The sequence below is a fragment of the Terrapene carolina genome, unplaced genomic scaffold (genome assembly GCF_002925995.2).
Source record: "Terrapene carolina triunguis isolate 2854851 unplaced genomic scaffold, T_m_triunguis-2.0 Scaffold21, whole genome shotgun sequence".
Taxonomy (NCBI): Eukaryota; Metazoa; Chordata; order Testudines; family Emydidae; genus Terrapene; species Terrapene triunguis.
In genome coordinates, this window is record NW_020664372.1 from 7,319,263 (window position 1) to 7,342,218 (window position 22,956).

The 22,956-nt window shown below is 41.1% G+C and overlaps 1 protein-coding gene across 2 annotated transcripts in view; it reads left to right on the top strand.

Moving 5' to 3' along the window:
* Window positions 1–22,956, top strand: part of NDFIP2 (Nedd4 family interacting protein 2) — a 69,174-nt gene that overhangs the window by 30,893 nt on the left and 15,325 nt on the right. For both annotated transcript variants that reach the window (XM_024218253.3, XM_024218254.3), the window contains exons 3-4: window positions 520–653; window positions 6,794–6,881. In XM_024218253.3, coding sequence (XP_024074021.1) covers window positions 520–653; window positions 6,794–6,881 — 222 coding nt within the window. The remainder of the gene's footprint in view (window positions 1–519; window positions 654–6,793; window positions 6,882–22,956) is intronic.

Consider the following 22,956-nt stretch of genomic DNA (forward strand, 5'->3'; position numbering starts at 1 on the left):
TTTGCAGCAGGGCTCTGCAGTTGATGAGATGTGACATGACCAGGAGAGGCCTCAGTTCACTACTTTTTTTTTTTTCTTAAAGAATCTGAAACTCTTCTTTTAGGATGTTTCTTTGCAACCTTCTTCCACCATCAGATACAATAATTTGCATATGAGTGGAACACTTGCATTTGCTTTTCAGCAGAATGTAATCTTAGTTCCAAAACTCTTTGCCCTTTTGCAGTATCTAGGTCAAACTTTAAATTAATTACTTTTGAGCTGCAGCACTAGGCATCTTTAAATTTGTGATTCACTCTTTCCTGTTCGTTAAAAAAATAAATAAATAAAAAACCGAAAAACTTCTCACAATGTCTGTAAACACTTATAGGTCAAGTTGCTGTAGAACAAAGAGACTGAAATTAATGACTGTACAGTTTAAATGTCACCAGCCTTGCTGTTACTTTAGTGCGCATTCTTTAAGATTCTTGTTGATATTTTTCTGAGATACAAAACATGAAACTCATTTTTTGTTTTTAACAGAAACAGAAACACACAATGAATTTTACCCTGTACCACCTCCATATAGTGTAGCTACCTCTCTTCCTACTTACGATGAAGCGGAGAAAGCCAAAGCTGCAGCAATGGCAGCTGCTGCAGCAGAAGCTGCCCAAAGAGTAAGTGAAATATCTCTAAAAATCTTTCAGGGAATCTGTAAACGAAGTTGATTTTGATAATGTACAGTACTCTAAAGTAGTGTTTTAAAAAGCATTTAGGCCCATACGTCACTCGATAACAATGATTATAAAAAAAGGTTGATGTCTTTTGGATGCTAAATAGCTTTTAAAATATAGTTAGATATTTGCAAGGCATTCTGAAGATGTGAAGTGCTATAGAACTGTAGAGCTTTTCTTTGAAATACAGCTGTTCGCTAAACACTTTAAAAAGCCACATTCTCTGTTCGATTTTGACTCTATAGCTAGTACATATCTGGAGGGAGGGGAGGAAGAAGATTCATTGAGTTAACAATTACAGTTCCTGGGATAGTGCTGTGATGTTATGATTGGTTTCTGATGGTAGCAAAGAGGTAACTTAAGTCAGAGAGGTATGTTGCTTTTTATTGCTGACAAAGAAAAAATGGACAAATTGAAACAAATATTTTTGTTCTTTTAGTGCAGGGGTCGGCAACCTCTGGCATGCGGCTCGTTTGTTTACCTGCCAAGTCTGCAGGTTCGGCCGATCGCGGCTCCCACTGACCACGGTTTGCCGTCCCAGGCCAATGGGGGCTGTGGGAAGCGGCGCAGGCTGAGGGATGTGCTGGCCGTGGCTTCCCGCCACCTCCATTGGCCTGGAGTGGCAAACCGCGGCCATTGGGAGCCGCAATCGGCCGAACCTGCGGACGCGGCAGGTAAACAAACCGGCCCAGCCCGCCAGGGTGCTTTAACCTGGCAAGCCACGTGCCAGAGGTTGCCAACCCCTGTTTTAGCATGTTAAGGATGATAATGTTGCACTGGCAACCTTAATTATGGTATTTCCTAACTTTTGAGTGCTTGACTTTTCAACCTTACTGTTTTTCATGTAGCATTTTTGTGTGTAATCTGTTTTATATAATATCGGTATATGTGCGCTTCCACCCTCTCCAGCCCCAAGTTTCCCCTTGTTAGTTCATTCCTTTTGAAAGATTCTAATCGCACTTTCCTGGTTTTCATTATACATTTAAATTCTAAACTAAGTGACATTTAAAAAGTCATTTAAGTGAAAACAGAATATTTAAAATAATGAAATGGTTTGTTTGTCTGTAATAAATGGCTTTCTCTTAACACTGTTCTTTAGTTCTTTTGTCTTATGTTTGTTTTACATGCTTAGCACGGCCAGTTTAGGGAGTCTAGGAGTCTGTTTGATGAAATATTCCTCAGTCCACCAGAGGTATGGTACAGTTCTATCTAGTTTAGAAATTGCTGTGAATTTTCCTGCTGGTAAACAATGATGGGTTCCCTTACCCACTTCAGAATTATCTTATCACCATTGAAATCTCAGAATTGTTGCATATGCTAAATATGTGCCATTTTAGAATCTGTATTTGAATTATGCTAATATTTATATCAACCCTTTTTTCAGGGGATTATAAATACAATTAAAAAAATTTATTCTGAAAACCATTTGCGTTATATAGAACTGCACCAGCTAACTGTCAAACGGGTTCCTTAAGACTCTACTCTCTTAATTGACTAGCCAATTTTTCTTAGGGTAGACCCTACATGCCAAGTTTCAGTTACAAGAAAGTTATAAACCCCTGAAAAACGTTCATAATGGAGCTGATGATAGAACCTTATTCATAGTGGCAGTAACAGGTGCCACTAAAATGAAAGATGCTGGAAAGTTAGTGCCTTTCTGTTTACAGGATATGCTATTGTATTTGTGATACTTACCAGATTGCAACATTTAAGGAGGTAAAATGCATTAACAATCTTTTAGTTCTAGTCTTAGAAAACAAATCAGTTGTATAGTCACAAGTATATCATAAGATCTGTAACAGTTACAAAAAATGTGTATGAATCTTTCGGGCTTAGAGTGACCAGGTGTCCCGGTTTTATAGGGACAGTCCTGATTTTTGGGTCTTTTTCTTATATAGGCTCCTATCACCTCCCCACCCCCGTCCCGATTTTTCACATTTGCTGTCTGGTCATCCTATTTGGGCTGCATAATCCACTATATGAACTATACAATAAAAGGGGTTAAGTGAATTAAAGCTTTTGTTTAGCGCTCTAAAGGCATCAAGGGCTTACAGTTGGGAAGCAGAGACAGGTCTTTAATTTTTATAGAATGCTGTTGAATCAACATAACTATAACAGCGTTTAAAAGAGAACTGGATAAATTCATGGTGGTTAAGTCCATTAATGGCTATTAGCCAGGATGGGTAAGGAATGGTGTCCCTTGCCTCTGTTTGTCAGAGGGTGGAGCTGGATGGCAGGAGAGAGATCACTTGATCATTACCTCTTAGGTTCACTTCCTCTGGGGCACCTGGCATTGGCCACTGTCGGTAGACAGGATATTGGGCTAGATGGACCTTTGGTCTGACCCAGTACAGCCGTTCTTATGTAACGTTATGTGTTTGTAGCAGTTTCCACCTATTTAAAAAAAAAATCTTTATAAAAAGATATTAAGCAATAATGGGGATTCAGTTCAGGTCACCACATGTCCAAAAAATTAAAAAATTCAGAGACCCCATTAAAAACACCAGTAGGAGGCTGGGGGTATTTACTTTTCAAGAAAGACTGAAACATCTAAAACAAAACTATACAAAACAAGATTTTCTGTACAATAACTCCTCACTTAGTCTTCCAGGTTAATGTTGTTACGTTGCTGATCAGTTAGGGAGCATACTCGTTTAAAGTTGCACAATGCTCCCTTATAACGTTGTTTGGCAGCCGCCTACTTTGTCCACTGCTTGCAGAAAGAGCAGCCCATTGGAGCTAGCTGGTGGGGGCTTGGAATCAGGGTGGACCGGCAGCCCCCCATCAGCTCCCTGCTCCCCTAAGTTCCCTGTGCAGCAGCCGCCCAGCAGGCTAGCAATTTCCGGCAGTTCAACTGTCCCTCCCCCCACTGCCATGTGCTGCTGCTGCTGCCCTCTGCCTTGGAGCTGCTCCTGGGAGCCTCCTGCTTGCTGTGCGGTGGGGGGGAGGGGTGAGAAGAGCGGGGCTAATGTCAGGGTGTCCCCTTCCCCCCTGCTCCTGCCCCTCGCTTACCCCATTTTCATAGAGCAGGGAGGGAGGGGACACGACAGGGCTCAGGACGGAGGGAGCGTGCTGGCAGCGAGGGCTGTCTCAACTTGCTGATCTACTTAAAAAGGCAATGTGCTTAAGTACGCCGACTCCACTCTAAAGGGGCAATGCGCATCTCTCTCACATGTACACGTACACGTATTTTTGGTCATACCCGCTGAAATATTACTTCATTTGTAAAATTATACGTTTATACTTTGCTGTGGCTAAAAACAGTAAATAAGCAAATAAATAATCTTGCTAGTTTGGTATATGTCTGTTTTCCCCTTAATGTAGATGAACTAAAATAATATTAATATAAAATTAGGGCTGATGGGTGGGGGGGAGAGACTCTTTAAGAAGCTAAAAGAATTTATATTTTCTCTCCTGACCATTATGCTGTTTGCAGCAAGAGGAAGCCTGTCTTGCCACTTTTAAACAACGGCATCATTATTTTTAGCTTTGCATCACCTTTTATGCACTTAGCCTTAAGTACACATCTTAAATACACATTTTCAAACCTTCTATTAAAATTCCTCTAAACAGATAATACAGATTTCACATGTATGGATAAGAATTTTATTGTGTGAAAGTTGCTGTTTCTAGTTTAGCGTTTAAGATTGGACCTGGAATAAGATCAAACAACAGTGAAAGGGTCAGTTTTTGGGTGCCCAAAATTACATGAAGTGGCTTTAAAATATTTATATTTTTGGTACTTTAAAGAGGACTGTTGTACACTATTTTTTGGTTAGTTACAACTTTGCATTTTTGCCATGTAAATTCATAATTATCAAATTAAATATATATATATTTTTCTCTAACTGTATCATGACACCTAAAATTCTATGTGTAGGCAAGACAAATGCCAAACTACGTATACATCTTACCTCTTATCAAAATCGAAGATTGAGATGAGACATTTAAATCATTAAAACAAAGCAAGAATTAGGTATTTCAGTGTTTTAACATGACTGAGGAATTTTGTGGATCATTATCTTGTAGGTGTCTCCTCGTATGTGACTTGACTTCTTACAGAAGGTAGAAAATAAACTGTGATGCTTATCCTGAGAACTGGTTTACAGTTGTGCTAGAGGTCTGCTAGGGCCATATTTTGAAGCCCAACCTGGATTTCCCACTCACCTGGAATCTGTCAGCACTACCATCTCTTCTTTTGGGCTCTGCCTAGTGGGGACTTTAGCTGCCTCTTGCCCATGGGGTTGGTGCAGCAGCAGCTGTATGCCCCATTCCTGCCCATCTACACCTCACTGCACCATATGGCATACTGAGTGACTGGCACTCAGATTCATCAGCACACTCACTCCTCAGTGTGCACACCCAAACCTAACACTTGTAATTGGCTCTTGTTGGGTGCAGGCGCCTGTTGAGTTGCAAAGATCTAAATTGTGCCCCCTGGTGGCACCGTGTTAGTGAAGCTTTTGATTTGCTTTGATACATTATTTTGAAGTGTGCTACCAGATGAGATTGTCTAGGATGGCAATCATTACTGTAACAGGAGCTTATTTTGTGCCCATGACAGTAGTTCATGCTAGAATTTCCCAAAATGTACATCGGGAAGCCCTAAGCAGTGTAGTTAGGGCTTGAAAAGAAAAATATTTTGTCAGAGAAAATGACAGCTCTCATATAAAATGTGTACTACTTAGGTTTGATTGGATATGGTATAGTGGTATAGTGCATTTATATTTAAATCATTTTATTTAAACTTAGATTATTTAATAAGTGTGTATATATTTGGGATTATGTAAGCCTGCAAGTTTAGCATCTTAAGAAACTAGGTACTTCACTGTGTGCTATATTAAACTGACTTTTCTTATTCCAAATACTTAAATTTGGAAGCTTAAAAGCTGGAACTTATCTTAGTTTAGTCTACTTTGGTAGTGTAAAATGTTCTTATGTAAGTTGTCCCTCTTCTAACCCAACAACTGAAAACTGTATGAAGATATCACTTTAAAAAGATGAATTAAAATACTTTCTAGCTCTTGCATATAAATAAATATCTTAATACATATTATGTCTTAGATTTTTGTAGGTCACAACCTGTACAAATACAAACTTTTTGCTAGTGCTGGGATCTGAGGCTTCCAATAGACCCTTAAAATCCAGTCTTCACCAACAGTATTTAAATGTGATTGAACTGTAGTTACATAAAAACTGTTTAGAAATAAGGAGCTAAAATGGTGATCATAGCTATGGGAATTATTTAAAAATGTCTCTACAGTAAACATCCTTGTGTATAGTTTATAAAGTATGTTGTGTTGAAAGATGACACTTTACTTAAAAACAAAAACCAGAAACCTCAGTGAATTTTGTGGTTCTAAAAATGTGATGATCCCTTGAACTTTAGTAAAAATGTCAAGTATTTCTAATATGGTAAATATTAGTCAACATACAAAATATGAATTCCTTGACAACTTAGTGGAATCCTCTCAAGTTGGAAGAAAATAATTACCTGTTACATGAGGATAAATAGCTTTTATTAAAAGTAGTTCATGCTAGAATTTCCCAAAATGTACATCGGGAAGCCCTAATGCATTTATTAAAATGGATATTAGCTATTATGTCTACATATTTGGTTGGCAAGTACACTGCAATTATTTTCTTCTGTTTACACTGAGTACATGAATAGGATATGTTAAAATACATTGGGCTAAATTCATCCATGGTGTAACTCAACTTCTGAAGACAGTGGAATTACATTGAGGATGGATTTTTTTCTGCTAGGTGTTGAACATCATTTTGTCTCTCAAATGGTCTGTAGCTCAATTTAAACTGAATATATCAATTCCAATGTATGTGTTCCAGTTTCTTTCTCCAAAGTTCATTTGAGTTTCATTGATAACTGGGCTTTATCATAGTAAAGCAATAAACTTCATTTGTCTATAGCTTAATAGATTTAATAGTAGTTTGTTCTTTTGAGGTTCATTTATGTAGATCTGTCAACAAATGGGAGTCTGATGTTTTGAAAATCACAATTAATAGTTTAAATCTACAAGATGATGCATTAGCCTAAAGTTAACTTTCCTTCACTATAAATCCAGGAAGAAGAATATCCACCTCGGGATGACTTCAGTGATGCAGATCAACTTAGAGTTGGCAATGATGGCATCTTCATGTTGGCATTTTTCAGTAAGTTATTTTTACATCCCAGATATTTGAGGTGTATAGTTTAGATTTCCATTGGAACAGCGGAATATGAAAGATAGCCACAGTAAACTACATGAACACACTGTAACAAATGGAATCTTTTTACTTATATACAGATGTAAAACAGTACCTGTTACTCAGAAAAAGCAAGTATGTTGTGTTTTTTCAGTCACTTCTGAGAATGGTGTTAAAACTAACTTACACCTATCACAGATAGGTCTGAACAAATCCTCAGTTAATAGCCTCAGGAATATCAAGATTATACGGTGGACTGCATCATAAAGTTCTAACAGCTGCAGAACTACTAACTTGAATTAAAAAATCTGGATGGCAGAAATGTGATTAATTACTCTTCTACCTGAAAATCTACCTGTAATACACTTATATGGGTGGCTTACGGACTAAATAGCTATGGAGGGATTTGTTCAGACCTACATAGTATTAATTTTTTTCAGGTTGAACTAACTTAGGTATGTAAAATATAACTTTAAATTATGATCAGTTTAATAATGTAAAGCACTGTCTCCAGATAATCTTTGGATTGCCACCAACACTGCCTTAGCACTTACATTCACTGAAACTGTGTGCTGTGCACCATTTCTTTTCTATCAAATATACAGTAAAAGTTTTGTTATCTGGCATGTTAGGGGAATGGGGGGGTGCTGGTAAGTGGAAAAATTCTGGTTAACTAAGAGGGAAGGAGTTTGGATGTGGGAGGGGGTGCCGGATCCAGGCAGTACTCACCTTGGGCAGCTCCCCGTAAGCAGCTACCTGTCCCTGCTGCTCCTAGGCAAAGGCATGGCTAGGCAACTGCCTCTGCCTGCAGGTGCCACCTCCCAGCCAATGGGAGCTGCGGAGCCAACGCTTGGGTTTAAACACCAACAGGGAAGAAGGAAATGGTTTAAAGTTCTGCAAGTGGTTATGTTAAAGAGAAATGGGATGAAATAACAAAAGGCGTACTTCAGCATGGAAATAAAAACCACACACTTTCCAGAGGGTGAGATCTGTAAGAGTTTGGAGAATTGTCCCCGTTCCTTGGGGTATGTAAAACTAGATAATTCTGACTTATTCCCTACAGTACATTTTCTTGTGGTTTGCCCTAAGAGGGACATAACTCATTTTCTGTTGCTATGTCTACACTGCACATCACTGGCAGTGGTGTGTAAGGTATGTTTTGGTACACACCACAGTGAAAAGTAGGTAGTGTTCGCGCTGCACTGTGTAGCTACATGCTTCTGTGAAAGGCCCTGGTGAGGAGAGGCAGCTAGGAAAGGCTCAGCAGTGGGGAGCTGTTTGAGCACTGGGGAAACTACACTGCTAAAAATAGAGTTGATGTGGAGACACTGCTTGAGAGAGTAGGGTTCAGATGTGTCCTTACTCCATTCGCCTAAGCATTGCCTTACCATCTGCACTGCTATTGGTAGGGTTCGTGTAGTGCATGTGCTGTACATGCTGCTGAAAAGAGTGTGCAGTGTAGACAGACCCTATGATTGACTGACTAGCTTCCAGCTTTACATTGTGATTTTTGAAACCAAAGATCCCCTAAAACCAGATTTGCCGCTTTTAGTTTTAATTGTGTAAAACAGCAAAGGGGTCATTCATTATCTAAACTTGTTTTAGCTCAACTGAGAGAGAATCAGACAAACTTTTACTGTCCAGCTGGTGTTCAGAATCAGTTTATGATCTGTAGCTACCATCTAGTGGTAAAACTCTAAATTGCATTGAAAGTCATGTTTTTGAGCCATCTAGTGGCCATGTCTGTATTTTACAAATGGGAGGGGAAACCTCAGTGCTGGTACATTTAATAAAAAAAAAAAAAAAATCATATAATCTAGAGTTCTATATAAGCAAATATGTTTCCTCATAGAAATATAAGTATAGCATGTGCTGGAAGTGGTACATTGTAGGAGTAAAATAGTGATTCATATAGATAAAAACAACAGCAGAATGAATAGTAAATACGTCTTTAGTAGAAGCTATTGCTGACATTAGCTGCCTTTGCGTCATGTAAAAAGAGACATGGGAGTTCAGTAGCATCTTATTTTTATGCTGTAAAATATTTGTTTCAGAAGCATTATAGCTGAACAGCAAATCTGGACATAAATTAAATGATTAAAACTAAAAATATTGAACATAATTTATTTTTTCTTCATCCAAAATATATAGCAAAATTGTATGTGTCTTTAGCTGAGCCCTCTTCAGGATCACATTTTAATGTAGACTGGTTATGCGTTGAATTCCACATTCAAAGAGATTATCCAAAAATCAGATAGTATAAGGATAGAAATGAATAAATATGAGAGAGAGCCAGGATTAGTAATGTTGAAGAACATGGCAGTAGTTTGGAACAATAAATTAATCCATCAGAGCAGATTATGCCAATTTTCTACCAATATTTGGACATAGTTGTAAAGGGAAATGCTGAGGTTAAGGAGTATAAATGAATAACAAGAAAAAAGTGCCATGCAATGAGGCTTCATGGCACATGGTAGAAATTGTGGGGATGCCAAGGGAGATATTCCTAATTGTTTCTAGGTGTGTATTTCTGGTATCTTAGAGCTTAAGAAGAGTGGCTAGTTCTTGTTCGAGTAGTGTCCCTGTGGGTGCTCCACTTGAGGTGCACGTGCACCTCATGTGCCTTCGATCAGAGTTTTTTGGCAGCAGTACTCGTTCGGTCTGCCCATGCACCCCAGGCATCCTCTTGCCCTGTACTGAGGGTATTTAGAACTGCGACAGCTGAACTGCCTTGAGTTCCTTCTCAACTATGCTGGCCAAAGATGGAATGTGCATAGTACTCAGTACTTGTTCTTAATATTTTCTTTTTATAATAGCTTTTCTCTTAGTTAGTGTGGTGTTTCTTTTTGGGGGGTCTTTTTTCCATTGGTTGAGGCTTTTGTCTCCTACCTCCACGCCCCCCTGTTTGAAGAAATCTGTTTTTATTTTTGGGGCATGCCTAAGTCCCCAGGTTTCTAACGTTGCTTCACTTGCTGGGAGTCCTTCCCAGTTAGCGATGGCAACTTGCACTGTCTTCTGTCTTCAGGGATTCACACCTGCTTTCAAAGTGCAAAATCTGCATTAGTTTTAAGAGCTGCTCCAGGAGGGGCAGGGAGATTAACTTCATCTCCTTATGATGAGACGCTCCTTTTGTCCAGTGTCCAATCCAGCCCTGGAGACCACATCCCCCACCCCACCCAGTACAGTGGTTTCCAAGCAACCATTGTTCCCCATCAGCCTCTGGGAGACCTACAAATGACATGGGGAAAGACTTCTCCCTAGAGGAGTACTGAATCTTCTCAAAGAGCATACCTCTGAGATGCATTGTAACAAAGACCCCATGCCCCTCAAAGGCTTCCACAGAAGCTTCAAGTAGTCTTGGTACCAAGAGCTCTAAATCAAAAGTCCTCAAGCACATGTAAATTCCACAGTATCAACTGAAGACTTCGGTACCATAGAAACATGACTCTGCTGATAGAGATTCCAGGGACTTCACATAGAAGAAGTTGGCACCTCCTGCAGCTCAGCACCCTCTTTGGTACAATCAGTCCTGGATACCTTTCCTGTTCCGTTGTTGCCCCTCCCTGGCCATATTAGTACCCTTGGGCTGTTTATCACCAACAGTTCTCCAGGGTCGCAGGGAATGCCAGTGTCAGCACTCAATCAATTCCCTCCGTTCCCCCACAACAATCTACACCACTGGAGGAGAAGGTTGAGGATCAAGAAAGGAGAGCTGATAAAGAGGCAACCCCAGAGACTATTATTTCATCATCCTCCCGAGATGAAGTTGTTATGCCTTCTCTGTTCCATAGATGACTAGAAATAATTTCAGGAGTTGATACAAAGAGTAGCAGATGCTCTTCATATCCCATTAGAAGGATTACAGGAAACTCAGCACAAATTGCTGGATGTTCTTCACACACCATCTTCAACACAAGTAGCCCTTCCGGTAAACCAAGTTTTGTTAGATCCCGCCAAGACAATTTGGCAGACCCCCCGCTACTGGCTCCCTGAACAGCTGAGAGAGCAGACACAGTACTACGTTATGGCTAGTGGTTCAGACTATCTTCCCATTCTGCCCCAAACTCCTTAGTTGTGGATTCAGTAATGAATCCACAGTCCCAAATGATAAAGACCAAAAGTGCAAAGACTTTGGTTGCAAAAGTTAGTTGTCTGCCACCCTGCAATGCAAAATTGCTAATTGCCAGGTGATTTTGACAAAACATAAAGACATTAACTATTCAAAATTTAATTCCCTATTGAACATCTCCTGCAAGAGCAGAGGGAACATCTTCAGGCTCTCATCACAGAGGGAAAATTTCTTGCAAGGACATCTTTGGGAACTTTTCTCTTGATTCTTCCACACAGCAGCAGCCCACTCTGTCTTCACAGCTGTAGTTCTGTGTCCAGTGTTGTGGCTGCCGTCTTCAGGATTTCCACATGAAGTCCAGAACACTCTAGAGGACCTCCCCCGTGGTGGTCTTAACTTAGTCAAGTCCGCAATGATTTCCTGCATTTGTTGAAGGAGTATAGGGCCACCCTTTGGTTGTTGGGCGTATACAGGCCTGTAAACAGGGAAATTTAGTTTGGTTTCAGACAGCTCAGTTTCCCATCTCTACCATAGGGTGCTAGAGCCACCTAAAAAGAAATCCAGAATGGAGAGGTGAAAGTTCTTGATCATTCCACCTGAATTGATGCAACAGCCTTCATCTACAAAGTTTTCATTCTGACCACAAACATCTCCATTATCCAGGTCTGATGCTGTACATTCCTGCCCCCTCAATCCTCTCACTTTTGGGGATCATCAAATTACCTCCAGCAAATGGATTTTGGGGGTCATAACATTGGGCTGTTCCATCCATTTTTTTTAGGACCCTATCAGTATAGACTCCTTCCTTGTATTCTCTACCGTCCCCACACAGCTTCACTAATGGTGAGTAATAATCTTCTTCGAGTGCTTGCATGTGTCCATTCCAGTGTAGGGGTGTGTGCGTCCCTAGATAGTTGCTGGAAATTTTTCCCGTACTGGTATCCTTTGGGTCTGCTCTAGCACCCCGTGGTGTTACACACTCACAGCGTCTGTATGAAGGGCCCTGCCAAGCCCACTCCCCTTCAATTCCTCCTTACTGCCCATGAAGTATGTTTTGCTGGCACCCTCATTGCCTAGGCAATTCCTCTTAGTGGATTTTCTGTCAATTTTAGTGTAAATAGTTATTACAGTTTTTAGTAATTAATGGAGTTTTAATAGTTCTATATAGTTTAGGCTCCTCCGCTCTTAGATAGTGGAGCTGTCCACTGTCCTGGTGCCGAGGCTTGCCTTGTTCACTGTGATTCAAGCCTTGCGCTTCGTACAATAAGTCTATGCCTTTGAGCGACCTGTACTTGACCTGCCTCAAGTGCTTAGGGGAAGCTCATAGGAAAGTCCACTGCCAAATTTGCAAGGAGTTCAAGCCCCGGACCCAGAAGGACTGAGTTGCTTGATTTGAAGGTCCTCCTCATGGAGGCGTCCCTAAGACTGGCCTGGGAGCTGTGCTCGGAGTCAGCACCAAGTGCCTTGACCTCGGTGCAGAGTGCTCCTCCATCATCCTATGTCTCCTGGTATCGATCATCTTCCCTAGTGCCCAAGAAAAAACATGTCCAGCAGTCTTCCCTGATCCCTGTTCAAAGGATAGAGTTTATGGGGGCAGTACTCGACTCGATGCAAGCAAGGGCTCTGCTTCTGGACAAATGGCTTCTCTTGATTGTGTCCCTGATAAGATCTCTCCAAAGTCATCGGATCATGACTGTTCAAAAGTGCCTGAGCCTTATAGGTTATGTGGAGTCATGCACATACATAGTGCAACATGCGAGACTAAGGGCTTGTCTATACTTACCGCGCTGGTTCGGCGGCAGGCAATCGAACTTCTGGGTTCGATTTATCACGTCTTGTCTGGACGCGATAAATCGAACCCAGAAGTGCTCGCCGTCGACTCCGGTAATCCTGCTCAGCGCGAGGAGTACGCGGAGTCGACGGGGGAGCCTGCCTGCCGCGTCTGGACCGCGGTAAGTTCGAACTAAGGTACATCGACTTCAGTTACGTTATTCACGTAGCTGAAGTTGCGTACCTTAGTTCGAATTGGGGGATTAGTGTAGACCAAGCCTAAGACTCAGGCCTCTACAAGCCTGGCTAGCCACGGTCTACTCCCTCTCTTGCCATCACCTGGACTCTGTGCTCATGGTTCTGGTACAGGTCCTCAAGTTGCTGACATGGTGGCTGCACAGCCTCATGTTATGTGCAGGTGTAGCCTTCTCCAGCCATCCTTGTTTCTGGTATGCAACACATCAGCCCTTGGCTGGGGAGCCCACCTGGGGTCCCTCAGATCTCTAGGTCTTTGGACTCCAAGAAGAGCTCTTCCTGCACATCAATGTCAGGGAGCTCGGGGCCTGCCAGGCATTTCTACCCCACCTGTCACACACCTCTATTTCGATCCTCATGGACAATATGACTGCTATGTTCTACATAAACAGGCAGGGCGTTCTGTGCGTTCTTCTCCTCCCTCCCCCACCACCACCACCAGGAAGAAATCAGCCTGTGGGAGCTCTGTATCAATCACTCTATCAATCTAGATGCATCTTGCCTTCCCAGGACTCAGAACCAGCTAGCAAATTGCCTCAGCAGACCTTTCTTCTCTCACCAGGAGTGGTCTTTGTCTAGACATTGAGGGACATCTTTCAAGTGAGGGGGGACTCTGTTGCACTTTATTGCATGAGTCCAAATGAGCCCATGGGTCACTGCCAATTCATGCCTGCAGCTCCTCAGGCACATGGCAGCATGAGCTTTTGTCACAGTACATGCCTGTTTACATTTACTGTGCTTTCAGGATAATTTATACCCTTAACAGAGACACTCTGAACAAGTTGCTCTCGATTCTCAGCCACGTGCTAATTTCTCTCAAGTAGTGGAAGAATCCAAACAAGGTATGCTCAGGAGTTCCCTTCAGCCATCCCCCCTCCCGCTTTCACAATAGTTTTGGATGCGTCACTTCTAGGATGGGAGCTCATCTACAGGACCACACTGTCCAGGGCACGTGGTCCACCAAGGAGTCTGCCCTACATATTAACTTTCTGGAGCTCAGGCCTGTAAGATGCTTCCCACCATTTCCTCCCTGTGACAGAAGGTCAGTCTCCAGTACAGATAATGTAATTAATTGGCACAGTCCTGGACTCAACAACGGCCAGAGCTTTCCTACCTCAGGTGAGGTTTCATACAATGCAAAGCTTTATTCTAGACTTAAAGGCTCATCCGCTCATCACAACGCAAAACTGTTCATGGCTACTCAGTAACATGTCAGAGTCAACTTAGGTAGTCCAATACGCCAGACTGCATTTCAGACTTCTCAAGGCTGGTTGGCTGAGGTGCGCTCATCAATGAGGCACCACATAGACATGTTAGTGCACATACCAAATTGGATCCAATCTGCCTTAGATTGGAGGATGGATCCAGCCCATGTCTATGAGGAATTTCCCTTTGTCCTGTCTCAGCTATCTTTTACCTTAGTCACAGATGCCTTGGACCTGGGATGGGGAGCTCAATTGGGATCCCTGCAGATACAAGGTTTCTGGTCTCTCCCAGATTTGTCTCTCCACTCCCTGATATTTATGTGTAGCTATCTGATTAGTTTGCATGGTGTTCCTTCTGTGCATCAGCGAAAGGGACATGTTGGTGCTGACTGACAATACCATGGTCCTATTTTATGTAAATGGATGGTGGGACATCCAGTCCTCATTACTTTGCCCCAAAGTTATTCTGCTTTGTCTGCATTGCCAGCTTTATACTTCTGAAAGCAGCCTACCTCCCAGGGGCTCAGAATAGGCTTGCAGATTGTGTTAGCGTTGTTTATCACCACGAGTGTTCCCTTCACCCAGGTCCATTTTCCAGCTCTGGAACACCCCAAGTGGATCTGTTTACAAGAAGATGACAGAAAACGTCACCAGTTTTGCTCCTGGACATGTTCATTAATGAATATTTTTTCACTGCAGTGGTCAGAGGGTCTACTGTACGCTTCTTCTCTCCTGTCCCACCCCCCTTTCTTCTGTACAGAGCTCTGTACCAGTTCAAGCAGGACAAGGCCCATGTTATACTGATCATTTTGGTATGGCCCATCAGCATTGTTTTTCAGAGCTCTTGGACTTCTCCATCAGTCCACCATTGTCACTCCTGCTTCACACAGACTTGATTTCACAGAATTGCGGTCATCCCCTCCAGCCCAGTCGTCAGGTCCTCCATCTGACGACCTGAAATCTTCGTGTTTAATATTTAGCAGAGAAGTTCAAGATGTGCTGCTGAATAGTGGAAAATCATCAACTAGAACCTGGCTAAATGCAACAGATTTTCAGTCTGGTCCAGACTGGAAGGGGTTTGCCTGGTTCTTGCTTCTATTCAGCATGTGCTGGACTATCTTCTGTCTCTAAAACATCAAGGATTGGCAGTTAGCTTGGTCAACATCTAGAGGCTATATCAGCATTTTATCCACCTGTTGATAACTGTTCTTTTCCAACCCGATGGCTGTAAGATTTTTAAAGAGTTTGGACAGACTATTTCCACAGGTATAGAACCCTGTTCCTTCATGGAGCCTGAATCTAATCTTAACAAAGCTAATGGGTGTCTCCCCCTCGCCCTGCACCCCCCCCGCCAGTGACCTCTCTGTTGCACCTTTTGATGAAGCTGACATTTTTAATAGCCATTATGTCACCCAGGAGAGTGGTGGAGTTGAGGACTCTAATATCAGATCCGGCATATATGATTTTCTATGCAGAGAAGTATGTTTTGTCATCATCCAAGTGGTCTCCACTTTTCACATTAACTAAGCAATCTTCGTAATGACCTTTTTCCCCAAAGACTCATGATAATACGGGGGAGGAGAAACTTTATACTCTGGATGTTCAAAGAGCTTTACTGTTTTATCTGGAATGGACTAAACCTTTTATGTCTTCAACTCAATTGTTCATTGCATTTGCGGACAGAATGCAGGCCAGTACTGTTTCCGCTCACTGGATTTCTTCTTGGATATCCAGTTGAACCTGTCAGTCACAAGTTGGCTAACATGAATCTGCCAGCTAGCGTTGGGTCAATCGACTAGGTCCCAAGCAACCTCCATGGCTTTTTTGGCCAGCATTCTGGACATTGGCGAAGCAGCAACCTGGTCATCATGTCATGCTTTGGCTTTCACTACACTACCTCTCAACGACCTAGAAATGATGCTAAATTTGGACAAATGGTTCTCCAGTCCCTCTTTAAAATAGACGCTGAACCCACTTCCAGTTGGGACTGCTTGCGAGCAGCTCCTTATAGTGGAATGGACATGTTCAGTCACTCAAAGAAGAAACTGTTACTAACCTTTCTGTAACTGTTTTTTTGAGATGTTGCATATGTCCATTCTACAGCCTGTCCTCCTTCCCCTTTCTATCGGAGTCTTCTACTAGGAAGGAACTGGGGTGGGGTGGGGGGGGGGGGGATTGGAGATGGCTCCACCCTTTATGCCTGAGCTCTGTGCACAAGGCACCAGAGTGTGCTCAAGCCACCCCAACTGGTACTGCTAAAGAGAAAACTTTCTGAGAACTGTGAATTGGAGTATGAGCACACTTGCAGTGGAATGGACATGTATAACACATCTTGAACAACTGTTATGGGAGGGTAAGTAACTCTTTCTTTTTTTTTAAGGGAAACCTGTCTGATCTGTTTCTTTACCATTTCTCCCACCCTGCCGAAGTTGCTTAGGAAGACTTTTGTCCTGATTTGGGCCCTACATTATTTAGTACAGTAGTAATGAGAAGGAGTGGTTGGGAATCCGAGTAATGGTGTATTTTTTTTTTTTCATGTGCTCATTTCTCCTTGAGCAATTCTATAAAGTCTCTTCACACAGCAAGGATTTTTGTATAGGATACTGAAGTATACACAGAAGAGTAAAAAAAATGAAACAACTTCATGAAAAATTGCTGATATCCCTTTTCTCTTTTGACTGCCGGATGTGATCTCTTGATATTTTTAGCCTGGGCTTTGGCTCATAGGTTAATGTATCACTATTTAACCTAAACATATGGCCCACCTCTAATGTAAATGTCTACTAATGTACCATTTCAAAGAAAGATGCAGATACAAATGGCAATCTTAACCCATTGCTTTGTGTAGGGATATTTTTTTACATATAAATCTTTTACATCTTTTTTTGTGAGAATCCTCTTAGGATGGTTCAGTATTATACTACTACAATTTCATAAGCCTGGGCTTGGAATTGAGCGCTAATATATCCGGTGTTCAATAGGCAGTAGAGTGGAATATCTTTAGTTTTCATTTTGAAATCCAAAGACTTCGGTAGGTGTTAATTTTGTAGGAGCTTTAAGTGAAAGTTCTAGCTGTTATCTATTTATTCTAAAGATAAAGATCTACCATTCAAAAATTTAAACAGTATAAAAAGTGAATGTATACACCTGCCAAGTATCAACTCTTGGATGTAAATACTGGAATATCATATTTGTATGTATTAACAGTGGGCATATCGACATGTGAATTGGCTAAAAGAAAACCTTAAATGTCAGATATGCAGGAAGGCAGCTTTAGTTTTGCTTCAGCTCTTCAGTGTTGAATGAAGCAGTTGTGCATTGTAGTGATGCATCATGCTCCTTGAAGGCTGCTGCTGTTGATTTCAAAAACAAACCAGATTCCAGTGTTGTCACTGCAGGTAAATTAAATGTTTAATTCTGAGAGCGTGACTTTAATGAAAGCCAAGAAATTCAAATATGGCAGGCAGTCTGTACGTAACTTTAATGTCACAGAGGCAGTGTCTGCAGGAGTGTGAGGAATAGAGATCTGCAGGTTCAGAGGACATTAACATGCAGTTATGTCTTAAAGTCAGCTGAGTGCTGCCTTGCCACTTGCTATATGGATAATTTCAGCATATTGCTCTTAAGTTTAATGGTGTTCTTACCCTACTTACAGGGAGTTTTAAACATTAATACAAAAAGTTTTATTTTAACCTTTTTTTAATAGTGCAAGTTTAGTAGACAATTACACCTTAATAGATTTTTTTCATGTTTTATAAATAGCCAGAACTATATTTGGGGAAAATGACTTTAAAACTGCTGCAGAGACCTTAGCTAAAGTAATAGTTTAAGGCCAGGACAGACCCCCCTACATCATCTAGTCTGACCTCCTGTATATCACAGGCCACCAAAACCACCCTAAACCCTCTCACTAAACCCAACAAACAAAACTAGACCAAAGTGTTACAGCCCAAAGGAGACTAAAATATTGTGTGCTCAATGAAGAGACTAGGAGGGACCATGGTGCGCCAATGCCTGAGCCCCCTGCGATGGCAGGAATTAATTGAGAGATACCCAGATGATCAGGAACAACTATCCGAATTCCATGCTGCAAGAAGAAGGTGAAAACCTTCCAAGGTCACTGCCAGTCCCGCATATAGTGATCAGTTAGACCCTGAACATGTGGGCAAGAACCAGTCAGCTAAGCCCCAGAGGCGGGGTGTGTGGGGGGAACTGGTGCCACTTCAGAGCACTCATCCAGTCTGTCGAGTGTTCTGTCTCTACCTGTTGCAACCTCTGATCCTTCAGAGCAAGGAGACCAAAACAAACAACAACAAAACAGAATATACTGGCAGTGGGGATTGGAACCCCTTCCTTACCCTGTAGCTGACTGGCTGAAGCCCTGAAGCACGAGATTTTAGCGCTGCTGAACCAGGTGTCACGTCATTGCAAGCAACCCAGTGATATGACCCTGCTCATAAATTTGTTCATCTCTCTTAAAAGTGTTTGTTGTTTGTCTGCATAGCTTCTAGTGGAAGGCTGTTCCAGATCACATTTGCCTCTTTTGCAGCTGCATCCCATTGGTGGCTCATTGACATCCTATGATCGACCAGTACCCCAAGTCTCTTCTCCTGTTACTTCCAACTGATGAGCCCCCAGCTAGTAGCAGAAATTCTTATTAGGCACTAAGTGCATGATCCTGCACTTTATGCTATTGAATTTCAGTCCATTTCTGTTACTCCAGTCTTCATGGTCATCCACTTTCTGTGTAATATTCCGATACTGCTGTGTATTGACAATGCTTCCCGACTTTGTACCATCAGCAAATTTCATTAGGACGTTCCCACTTTTTGTGACAATAATAAAAATATTAAATCACATTGATCCTTGGGGAACTCCATTAGTAACTTCCCTCCAGTCTGATGGTTTACCTTTTAGCACAACCTTTGCCTTCTCTTTAAGCAGTAACTTACCCATCTTACTGTTCTTGTCCTAAACCCCATTTTTCTAATTTATTAATAATTTCCCATACGGTACTGTGTCAAATTCTTTACTGAAGTCCAGGTATTTTGGATCTACTATATTTTTCTCTCTCCCTTAAAAAAAAAAAAATAAAAATTGTTTTTAAATCAGTTTTACCTTCTCAGAGGGAAGGCAGGTTAGTTGGGCACGCTCTACTTTCAGGAAACCAATGTTGCATTACATCTGCTTTTCCATTTGCCTCCATGAATTTAATTTTCTTTTCTTCATCATTTGTTCTAAAGCTTTGCATACTACTGAGGTCAGACTAACAGGTCTGTAATTGTCTGGATGACTTTTTCTGCCTTTCTTAAATATAGATACACGGTTAATTCAGTATGACTGGAGAATAACTAACCCCAAATAGATAGAATTATCAAAAATCCTTGCTAATGAGCTAGCAATCTCATGTGCCAGTTTTTTCAGTATTCTGGGATGAAAAATATTAGGTGTCCCCTCTCTTCTCCCACCCCAGATTTGAGTGCAGTAGTAATGTAGTATTTCTATTTCTATACACATATTTCCATCAGCCGTCCTGCCTTCATATCCATGGTCCATCTTACAATTATTGAACACAGAGGTAATGTATCAATTTAGTTTTTGGGCTGTAGAGATTATTTTTTAAACTCTTCCCCATCCACACTGCACAGCAGCCCAGCCATATCCATCCATCCTTTTTATTTATATAACAAAATCTTATTTATTTTAATTTGTTTGACAAGAGCTAATTCAGCTTGACTTTGAGCAATTCTTACTTCATTCATACGTTTTCTAACCTCCATGATGTAGCTTTCTTTGCTGAGCAGTCCCTTTTTTCCATTCCATATAGGCTTTCTGCTTACTCCTGATAACCTTTTTAAGGTGATTATTCATCCAGTTGGGTCTGGAGCCTTTCCCTACAAGTTTTTTGCCCCCGACTTGGGGCACAAATTTCAGATAGTAACAATGGTTCTTCAAGTTGTGTCCCCCTATGGGTGCTCCACAACCTGCCCTCCTCCCCCTACTTGAGAGTTCTCATTTATGACTCTGTGGTACAGAAGGAACTAATGGGGATTAGCCCATGCATGCTGGCTAGCCTTGTGGCGCAGCACAAAGACAACGCATGCGCGGGCCCAACAGACACTGCTACTGAAGTTCTCCAATAAGTAGCATAGAGACACAAATGCACGTACAGTGGAGCACCCATAGGGATACATCTCGAAGAATCATCATTACTGCACAAGGTGAGTAACTTCTTCAGAGTAAGAGGGGCCAGAGGAAACACACAAGGCCTGCCTCTGGCCTTTCCTGTTTTTTACTAAGTTCTTACGTACTATTTTTTTTCCCTTTCATTTTCAGTGGCTGATCTGTCTCCTTGTTTCAACTGTCATAGTATCCCTGTCATTTCTGTATTACTGTAAAATTTGTCTGTCCAATCTTTATAAAACCAGTATGCATTTCTTTATAAATCATGACTTTTGGATTCTGTATACTCATCTGAATATGAATCCAGAAATCATTTTCCAAGTAGACTTTGGGCCCTGGATACAAGCTCCTGAATATGCACTAAAGGCATAAATATTTGTGTTCTGCAGTTGTGTATCACTTAATCTTACTTCTTGTGTTCTGCTCTAGAAATGTTGTTGCCATTTAGATTGTGCTTGTGTATATTCTTTTAAAGCTTAACATTTCAGTGGTTGATATTACTGTTGGTTCTTTAAGTAGTTAATGTTTTTGCAGTTCAGATCATTGCATTGTTTTTTAATTTTTAGTTTTCTTTGATATATTAGATGTTTTTCTTCAAAATGTGTCCCCCCAACATAGATAAAAGTTAAGTTGTCATCAAAGCTGTTTTAAAGATGTGAGGGATAATCATACCACTAATGCTTGCAAATCTTGCCTGATTCTCTCAGAAAATCTATATTAGAGAGAGCGACTACATTACCTTTATGATTGTTAGGAGCTTCTGAGCCTCAGTTTCTCCGATCAACAGCCAAACTTTCTTAAAGAGCAAAAGAGGAGTTTTATTGTTAGTATTGATAAGTGTAAGTTCCAGCTTTTTGTGGGTCATTGAGTCTGACAGCTTCGCTGCCAGAATCCATCACACTTCTCCCTTCTGTCAATTTTGATGATATTGAGATTTGAGCATGTGCAATTAAAAAAAAAAAAAAAAACCCACAATCCTTCCAAACCAAAACACTAAACCCACAATTTTCCCCCTGGGAAGAGGGTCTGAGAGAGAGAATAAACATGTATCAGATGTTAGCCTGGTGATTTAGTGTGCTGCTGAAAGAGACTCAGATGGTGGTGGGGGCAGTATAACAATCAGTTTAGAACAGAATGGAAAGGGAGTAGAGTAGAGCTCCTTTGGCACTGAAAATATTAGTGGTATTTTAACTGCTGAGACTCTTTGAGGCTTATGATTTTTTTTTTTTTAACCTTCTGCATCCTCTGTTGCATGCAGTTCCTCTGAGTGAAGTTGTCCTGTTCCCCTGCCCTTAAGGCTTAAGACACAGAAGGCCATGTTTGACCCAAATAGGATCATAATAGGAAGTGGCAAAAAAGTTTTTTCTTCATAATTTTTCTTGAGAGCGAGAGAGAAGTTACTTGTAAAGGTTTTTTTAAATGTGGCAACTTATGTTGCTGACTCTGAGTTCTTAAGGTATATTCAGCTGTTTCAATACTGAGTGAAGTGGTAGTGTTTTTGGCAGATCCTGGATTGACAGTCCTGGAGACTGAAATCTTTCCATGGTACAGTACAGTATGAGCAGCAGCGGTGACAGCTGCTCTGCTAATAGGCTTCAATCATATTTTGGAACAATCCTTCTACTGAGAGCGAAGAACCTAGAACTCCTTTTTGTCCCTTACACAGTGGTGCTTGCTAGCCCACAAGATGGTGTATTCTATACAGAGGACCAAAGAGGGGCTGCATTGCAGCCTGTCCCCAGGTTGGCAGAGGGTAGAGTAATTCCATCTTTCCCATCAACTTAATTTTGTGCACAAATCCTCTTTGTTCAAGACATGGCAGTTGGGAGGTACAACCCTAGAGGGTAACTAAACCGTAAGTGAGAAACAGCATGGGCTTTATATAGCACTAGTAATGCCAGACAAACTTACTCTTTTTTAAATCAAACTACAGAATTAGTGGAAGAAAGGCAACAGATGTTGCCAAACTTCAGAAATCCATCTTACGATATCTTACTTGAAAATTTCATATTAGCTGAAGTCTAAGAGGAATGTCATTTTAGAAATGAAAACTGGCAAGAAGTGAAGACTACATAAGGTAAAAAGAAAATTGCACGTAGTCAGGAAATGTATGCTGAACACTGCCTCTAATCAGGAGAGGGCTTTGTGTGCAGAAGTAAGTTTGGTGGGTTTTTTTTTTTTAACTTGCAAGTTTTTAAATGGTAATCATGTACATTGAAAACTGTTTCCACAGCCTTGTTATAAGCTTGGTAAAGACTTGAGGGCTTTCAGGACAAATTTCTGGGTTGAATTCCATTTCACTTCATGTGTGCACTTCAAATATAAAGTAAACAAAATGTAATGATAAATAGGTTCCACTATAGTAGATAGCAAGAGTGCTTTATATAATACAATTAAGGGGTCCCCCCCCCACCTTCATTGGTATGCTTGGGAGATTCTTTAACTTTGATGCATGTTTGATAAAAAAACTTTGGACTTCTGTCATTTTCCCTTCAAAATATTTAGGCAGCTCTATATCAAGAGGAGAAATTTTTGTCATACTGAAGTTTCACTTGAGTTT